The following is a 9,104-nucleotide window of genomic DNA, read 5'->3' on the forward strand; positions in this document are numbered from 1 at the left end:
GGCTCTGGGCTATTGTTGTGGTGCGACGCTTCAATAGATGTCTTTTGTGAACTATGTAAAAAAAAAAAAAAAAGGTCTTAAGGATAAAGCCCAGCTCTAAATTACCACTGATTACCACCATGGAGAGAAAACAAACCACACAAAAGCAGCACTGGCATACAATTAAACCCCATGGTTGACAATTGATAGTAAAACTACACATTAGAAACTAGTTTAACCTGTATAACTAGAAATAACTAGAAACAAAGTATGCAAAAGGGAGGTAGACCATTACAGCATATCGCGTGATAGTCCATGATCCTTTAACGGAAACATAGCTACCTCTTGCAGTATGTGTGTATGTTAGCTTGCAAATTGTAGCATACCCCGTCTAGTGCACAGCAGGGGTGTCGGTGTATTTGGTACCTGCCCATAGGAAAATTTCATTGCTCAAAGCTTTCTCTTCTACAGCTCAAAAGACAATTTTGAGATTCTCATCTCAGGTTCATTTTAGTTTCTCTTTTGTATGAAAATGTTTCTCAGTTATTTCTCCTAAAAATGCCTCAGGAGAAATAAGGTGAGACATTGGGTGGGGACTTGACCAGCTTGAATTTTTCTTGGCAGACACTGTGAGGGCCAGTTTTAAAAAAAATAATAATAATAATAATGACATATTGTCATATGTTGCCATTTACTCAGACTGGGAATCAAAGCACAGTCCCTTGTGGCAAGTGCCAAGGTCATTACCCACTACGCCAAAAACAAACTCTTCTATTATACACAAGTTCCAGGAAGTGTATGTAAGTTCCTGATTGGCTGAACTGCAGCATTAATAGTTTCGGCTTGTAGTTGAACAATGCCAGCTCACTGTTTTTGTCTTATTTACTTGTCTTTGCGTCAGGGCTCTCCAGGGGAGCCCCTTGTTGCCCCCTTGTATATTTTTTTAAACTAAAAAAGATGTATACCGTCATGAGCCTTTCTAAGTTCTGTGTCGGAGTTGAGCGTGTGCCGTGCAATCCTTTGCCAAAGTGCTCGGGGCAGTGGTTTTTGGTGAGTCAACTCGGTCAACCATTTGTTAGCTTGTTAGCTTCCATTGTTACTAATGAACAATAGCAACTAAAGCGACATGGAGAGTGGTCCTGAAACTGGAACTAATTCATGTGACAAAACTAAATACTTTTATTGCAAATGTTGATAAGAAATCGGTGTAGAAGCTGTCAGAAAAGGCTTAAAAACATGACTAATTGACAGGTGGCAACAGGGGTGGCTCCTTACTCCGTCAGGAAGACAGAAAAGGAACGTGACAATACATGATGCCATCCCGATCAGACTCCACTTGTAGGCTGGACGGGGCCTTGTTGAAGACGTGATCCCGTCGGTGGAAGGTAAACTGCTGTCCTTTCTTGTGGCTGACCCCTCCCTTATCACATTTCCAAACGTAGTGTTACCTACAATGTATTGGTCAAATAGGTTTTGTGGCTCCAAGTGGGTTTAAATTAGGTGGAAACGGGCCCCAATGGCTCTTTTGATGCTAAGGTTGAGAGAATGACTGCAGAAAAGAAGAAGACAAAATAATAACGCAAAATTAAACTGAGTGTTGCCTTTTTTTTAATTCCGTTCATTTTTATTCATATTGGTGCAACATGTTCCAATAAGAAACAACATACACATAAAGTTTATACTGCACAAAGGTTGCAAAAAGGGACGACTTACAATAACTATAGTTGAATACCTGTTGTTCTGTACTCATCTTTAAATCCACAAGCACACACATGGGCCTTCTGTATAATCTTAGCCACTTTATGGCATGACATCAAGTCTACCTTCAATAAATGCATACAGTGCACCGTTTGTGCCATATACAGTGTAACCTTGGTTAGCATCTGCCCCGCTTAGCGTGCTTTTTGGTTAACATAAAATTTACTCCACAATGTTGCCCCTGTTTGCGTTCATTCTCCGTCTGTCTTGTGTTGTTCATACACCGAGTGAGTCCAGCTTTGTTCTTAATGTCTTCTTTTTTATCACAAAACATCTTTCCTTGTTAGCATCCTATTAGCTAGCTAAACAAAATGGCAACCGATACCGCAAGTTATGTCGCCCGTCGATGATGTCATTAGCGGTTGACCCTCAAAAATGTTAACACAGAACATGTTTTTATAGTTTTACAATTATAGTTTTAAATGAAAAGAATAAATGAACATGTGAGGTTCCTTTTAGCTTCACTGAAAGTGAGTGTTCCCAAAGACACGATGTGGCAGCGAGATCAGTCTCCATCACCTTGCTGTTTACAGTCACGTCAAGAATCACGTCTTCAAAGTAACATGAAATGTTCATTTATCCCTTTCATTCATCATTTATATGTATTTAGAATTGTTTTTATAATTGTAAAACTATAAAAATGTGTTCTGTTAACATTTTTGAGGGTGGGAGGGGTGCTTTATTTGTTCATAGAACACACACAGAATTTCCTTCCTTCTTTCAAGCACTGTGTTGTGTGCTGATGAGGTCTTCAAGATAGGAATGCTCCGATCAGGGTTGATGATGCCGATTCAGATTCTGATACCGATCATCCATGAGTGAAATCGGCCGATACCGATTTGTAAATTTTTCAATTCATATATCATGAGTGCTATTGGCCAGAGGCCCCATATAAGGAGGAAGAGTTAGGAAAATTCCAAGGTCCCCTAACTGCAAGGGGCCCCAAAAAAATAGGTAATTTTAAAAAACAATAATAAAAAGGGGGCCAAAAATTCCTGGAATCTGTACTGCTTTTAATCTAAGATAGCTGCAAGAAAAGTTGCCAGACCTTTGATAAAAAAGGACAGAAACACTATTTAACACTATTCAAGAAAGAACACCTCCCAAAGTACAAAGGTAGCATCTGCTACAATGGGATTGTAATGTAAAGTTTCCAGAGTTAACACAGGTTGCAGGGGGAATGGTTTAACAGAGACACATATCAGGTAGTGGGTCAGGCCACTACCTGAAAGAACAAAAACAAAATTCAATACAACAAAATTCAAGTCAGCAAGTATACAGCTCTAAAGGGGGAGTGATATGACGACGTACGTGCTCCTACGTGCTGGCTACGCGGGGAAAATCGCATGAGACACACACACAGATTTTCAAACGCGCAGACAACACGCAAAACCCGTAGGAAGAAAATTGGGATGCCTGCGGCAGGCAACTCCTCCAACTGTACAGTCTGGTTTTCCTGACCTCCATGGACCCACGGCGGCTGCTCACATAGCGTAGCCCACATTAATGCACCTTACCCGGCCACGGCAGGCGGCTCTTCCCGCTGTACACTCTGGTTCTCCCGGTCACGATAGCCGCATGTGGCGTAGGAAGCCAGTACGGCCATCTTGCAAGCAAAAGTGAGTGGGCTTCACGAGCCTCCCCACTGAGTGAAACAGACGATAGCTTCACATGAAGCACACCTAGCACGCACGAGTCGCACGCCGCACTCACAATCTAAAAGCTGTGGCAAGCGGCCACAGTGGCAAGCACGTTGCTGTCACGTTCTCCCTAAAGATGACACACTTGCAACCCCTCTGATACCCTACTTTCTCTACGTGTGGTAACACGTGGTAACACGTACATCAGGATGTAACTCCCGCTTAACCGTCCACTCTTTAAAAGTTTGTCATTTACATGTGTTTCACTTTGTTTTCTGCATGCAAAACTGTAATTACTCTCTATAAAATGTGTTGATAGTTGTCTGGAATGGATTAATTGGATTTACATTGTTTCTTATGGAAAAAACGGATTCGTTTTTTGTACATTTCAGCTTTCGTTGGACCTGTCGGAACAGACTAATGACGAAAACCGAGGTTCCCCTGAACATGGTATCACTAGTGAAGACAAGAAACAGGTCCCATTTTCTTTTCTTTACATGTTCCTCCATTATTTTGATGGATGCCACCTTTTCCACTGCATTTTGGTCCCACACCCACTCAAACTAACACGCACTTTGACTTCACAAACATATCTTTGTCTTTTAAAAATCCGGTTCAAGTCATTCGCACACAAGGGAGAGGAACAACACATCCAGCTAAGTACTAAGCCATTAATAACAGGCGTCACTTTAGTTTGAGTCATGCAACACAAAGCTGTTGTGCAACCGAAAGAAAAGGCATGCATTCACAGCTCCAGTTGCTGTTGCATTGGTATTAATGTAAATAGCTTGCACATGCACACAACAACAGGTTTTGTCTGCTACATGATTGCGGGTACTCTCTTCATTTGTGAGGATTGTGTAAGGGAGTTTTAAACATGAAACAGATGCACAACATTTGCACAACACTATTATACTGCTGGAAAGGTGAGAAATCCTTGCAATAATTAGAACCATTGTGCATTTTGAGACGCTCAAGCCAAATGGCAGGTGATTTTGGCGGTGAATGCAATTTAATATCTAATGTTAGATATGGCGAACAGATTAAGATACATTCTTTTGCCACCTTTATCAGATTAACAATGGCGGGTGTTGTTTACTGGTAATGTAAAACCACCACATCATTTTGGTAACGTTCAGAAAGTAATTCTAACTGCGCATTGTAAGAATATGGAAAAGCTAAGCTGCAGAGTTTCATTATTCCAGTATTACAAAACAGCCGTCATAATTACATTTTCCTAATGCGGTGTGGCTGCTGCCGTTTAACGTTCATCTTTAGACAATTAAAGAGAAGTAAGTGCGTGGCAATAAAGTGGTTACGTTTTACTACGTTGGAAACGTTTCAGCCAGAGCAACCCACAAAATGTTCGTCACGCTGGAATTCGAACGACTTCAGTCTCGCCGAAGACGTTTACATGAGGCACTTCCGCGTCGCTGAGTTACAACCCGCTTTTTTTTTTTTTTGCGTGGAATTTTATGGCTTTTTCTCTTGTTTTGAAACAAAAATCTGCAAAGTGCCGACGCACGGCAGCTTTCTTGTTTGACATGGCTGCTTGGTACCTGCTCTGAAGACAAAGCAAGCAGGAGGGAGCTTCACCTCAGGCTGTAAGCAGCCAGAGCATTTAAGTGTGTGGGCGTTGGAGAAGTCCCAACTGTATAATTTGTGTTAAATGTCAGGAAACAAAGAGGATCTTCACTTGACAGTTTTTTTCCAAAGAGAAGAACGATATAAATACACATACAAATATTCAAAGGACAAACAACAGCAGGTGAACCATGCTTGGGTTTCTTTGCGAATGCAGAGCGACAGCAAGAGGAAGATGCCAGACTCTTTCCTACAGTCTTTGCGACGATTTAGTCAGAAGGCATCTTTGCTCCTCTTCCTCATCCTCTGTTTCTTCATCCCCGGTTTGGGGAACAGAGGTCAGCAGTTGGGTGTCGGCATGGACTTCCTCATCGTCTGACTGGATCACAGGTGTGTCGGCCCCGCCCCCGCTAGTATCGCTGGAGCCTGATGATGTTGATGACATGCGTGATTTTGACCCGCCGTGGACTTCATTTTGCCGCTGCAGAGGTGGACACGCCCTGTAGACGACCTCGGCTTCTTCATCCACTTCGTCTTCATCTTCGTCCTCCGCCTCTGTGAACAAAAGCTGCTCAAAGTGCGTGTTCTGTCTTGTTTTGCTTTCTTTTGGTAACCTTTGTTCTTCAGTGGCCCATGAACTGAGATGATAGCAGAAACACAAACGTATCTGTTCACCGAAAGGCTTGTTTAGAATAATCGCAATTCAAATAATTCCATTAATGCAACTATCTTAAACATGTTGCATGCGTGGGGGAAAGGCATGATTCCGACATTCAAGTGCTTGAACTGTGCGTTTTTGCCACAAAAATGTTTGAAGCAGTGGTTCTCAACTGGTTTGGCTACCTGCGGGACCCACCATCACCCCATAAAGACAAGCGGTGACACAAACTGTGGACATTTTTCACCTCAAATATGTTATATTTAATGGAAAGACATTAAATTGCAGTTGAAATTTGAGGTGCTGAAACGAAACATAACACTGTGTGCCGGCACAAAACAAATTTAATGATCATTTCAGGAAGTTTTTATCCACAAACTTATCAAAAAATGTCGCTCGGTTGATGGTATAACTGGGGAGTTCAATCAGCGCAACTGGACTTGGACCAGGATGAGAGGTGAATCAGCTTCAAGAAAATCAAGCAAGGTCATTTGCTCTGATTCAACTCTTCAGATAAACAAAGCTGCAGTTAAAAAAAATATTTCAATATAAAAATGAAACCTTTCTTCTGATTAACTCCCTAGGTAAGTTTATTAATAACAGGAGGCCCATTTCTGCGGAAGACCATCTCCCAGCCTGGGCGAGTAGTTCATTGCGAGCACAACACGAGCTGCAGCGGTGAGACCCTGTCTTTCTTTATGGCGTGCTCTTGTCCTGCAGATATCTGCAGCCATGTTCTTTCCTCAGCCACACACGATACATCAAGTCTCTAATCGATGTCCTTCCTCTCCCGCTAAAGATTGACAGTCGCCCAGAAACATGGCAGGCACCGTGTGGTGGCGTAGCAAGCGAATAGCACAGACAAGAATGCAAGGTGCATTCACAGACATCGGATCATTACAGTATTTTGGTATGATTTATTTATTTTTTGGCCCAAGCAAAAACCTACAACCCACTGAAAACGGGTCCATGACCCATTTTTGGGCTGCAACCCACCAGTTGAGAATTTCTTTTCTAAAGCCTAAAGAGATTTTGAAAAATTCACAGCCCTAACAGCAGATCACCCTTATGCTAACTGTTAGCATAATAGCATAATAGCATGTTAACATTGAAGATGAAAACGCTGTCTATATAAAGTGTATACATTTCCAAGTAGCAAAAATGCTAACATGCTAATACACAAGGGTGGAATTATAAACTTATAATAATAATAACAAATAGATGAAAAATGGTGCAGAGTTGTAAATGTGTGAATGCTTGCCAGCATTCGTACAACAAGTAAGGCTGTTACACCAACAATTTTATATCCCAACAGTGAATTTTAAGGCAAGAAATTAGACTGCTAACTGAGAGTTTTGCCAAGTTGTAGTTTTTCAAGCCATGTTGTTCCGATTGTGTACGTTTCTGATGTGTGCCGACAGCGACAGTGTTCTGGCTCTGGCTTTCTGTGTCACTAAATCAATCAAAGTATGGTTGTTCCTCACCTACCATGTTTATCTGCTTAGCCTGTTTCTTTGAGCTGAAAAAAGTCGTAAAAAGTTAGATGTGCGGCAATGTAAAAAAAAAAAAAAAAAAAGGGACGGCAACAATTGCTTTCAACACAACAGGGGAGGAGAAGTGAATTTCAGGTGTTGAAGGTTCACACTGTGGTCCCGGCTTTCTGCTAGTCCCTTTCTACAACTGATGCCAGCCTTTTGACTTCCGCCTCAATGCAATTTATATTAGAAAAAACAAACACAAACCTGGTAGTGGGGATGCAAGCGCTCCCTCGTCTGCTCCTGAGCCCGAGTTGAGGAACACATCAAGGGCGTCTTGGTCGGAGATGTCCATCAGGTCCATCTGCTCCAGCACATCCACGTTCACCTCCATAGATGAGATACTTCCCATGGGGGCTGCAGACACAAATGAGGTGTTAAGTTAGTATGAAGCATTAGAAGCATTGTGTCCCAAATGATGTTCATCTATTTAAGCTGCAACATATGTGGCGTTGTTTTCAAATTCTTCTATTAGAGCATTGTCAGAGTTGTCACCGTCACTCACGTTTCCTGCTGTCTATCTGCAGGTGAGTTGAGGGCAGGTAGTTGTCCACATCATGCTGGTAGACCTCTTCAAAAAAGCGCTGTCTCTCCCTCAGCTTCAGATGCTGTGCAGAATCATTGTCCAACACTCGCTGGGAATTGTCTGTCTCCGCTGAACAATAGCAACAAGGTTAGCTTCAGCTTTGTTCCTCGGATTCCCCTAAAGTTGGATATATTCCTAAATAATGAAAGTACATATAAAGACTGAAACGATACTGTGGACTGCCAGAGCCTGTCATGAAGTCCTACATGCAATAGGTCAATGGTTTCCAAACCTTTCACAGTTAGTCATGAAGTCATGTACCCCTAATCTTGCCCACTTAAAAAATACAAACCACAAACGCACACAATAATACTGCTTTATATGACATATTTAATTCATTGTGATATGAATACTAAATTGATTTTTTTTTTTTTTTGGAAAAGGAAACCTTTACAGAAGAGCATGTCCTCGTGTGTTGTCCCGCCAAGAATACACAAGGACATGTGCCAGGCTTGTGTGTAGCGGCTGGTTTAAAACATGATTTAACTCAAGTGCTGACAAGCAGTGGTAAGATGTGATGGACTGTGATTTTTATGCTATTTTGCTGTGTTTTGCCGTAACAACACGACATACAAAGAGTCATGGTAAAACGATGCAACTGATGTTGCATATAAACATAATAATTCGAAATAATTATGAAAACAAAGGCACATAAAATACAAAAAAAAATAAGGAAATTAAATAAATATGAGTCTCAGTGTCTCCTTTCTTCTGCACTGTTCTCCCCGCCCCGTGCAAGCTGTTGACACAGGGCGTTCAGGCGCATTGCGTAACTCTCAGTGTTAAGCGCTACTGTAATGACGCTGTTTCACATTTTTAGACGATGTTTGGTGTACGCGTACCCCACTTTGGGCAACAGGTGTTGTAACAGAAACATGAGGCTGTCGGTCTCTTATCGTTTCTGTCCCTTCAAGGTACCCTACATCACTGCTGCCTCAAAGCACACAAGTTTGCTTTGGATCCTTGCTTGTGGGTTCCTTGAATAGTCTAAGTCAGGGGTCGGGAACCTTTTTTGCTAAGAGAGCCAAGAAAGACACATTTTTAAAAATGTATTTCCGTGAGAGCCATATACAACTAAATGTGTGTTATTAAGCATGACCAACAATTTTAGAGCATAATACTGTAAGTCTCTGAATTATTATTTTTAATAACGTTGTTATATTGAAGCTAACCAATAATAAATACTGTAAAATACTTCTTACCATTAATGTGACTTCTGTGCTTGCGGTAGAAAATGGATGCATGGATTAAAGTGCATAAAGAAGTTTTATATTTTGAATGTTATTTTTAACCCTGTGATTTCTGTCAAATAAAATTACAACAAAAACATTTTATTGTGTTAAAGCCAGAGAGCCAGATGCAAC

At 41.4% G+C, this 9,104-nt stretch overlaps 1 protein-coding gene across 1 annotated transcript in view; it reads right to left on the reverse strand.

Annotated features, from left to right (window-relative positions):
• cdh26.1 (cadherin 26, tandem duplicate 1) overlaps nucleotides 1-7,809 on the reverse strand; it is a 28,305-nt gene extending 20,496 nt beyond the window's left edge. Inside the window, exons 1-2 of the mRNA XM_054784670.1 lie at nucleotides 7,660-7,809; nucleotides 7,362-7,511 (exon numbers count right to left, since the gene is read on the reverse strand). Of these exons, the coding sequence (XP_054640645.1) occupies nucleotides 7,362-7,421 (60 nt within the window). The 5' untranslated portion in view covers nucleotides 7,422-7,511; nucleotides 7,660-7,809. The remainder of the gene's footprint in view (nucleotides 1-7,361; nucleotides 7,512-7,659) is intronic.
• Between the last annotated feature and the right edge of the window lie 1,295 nt (nucleotides 7,810-9,104).

This window comes from Dunckerocampus dactyliophorus, chromosome 1 (genome assembly GCF_027744805.1).
Source record: "Dunckerocampus dactyliophorus isolate RoL2022-P2 chromosome 1, RoL_Ddac_1.1, whole genome shotgun sequence".
Classification (NCBI taxonomy): Eukaryota; Metazoa; Chordata; class Actinopteri; order Syngnathiformes; family Syngnathidae; genus Dunckerocampus; species Dunckerocampus dactyliophorus.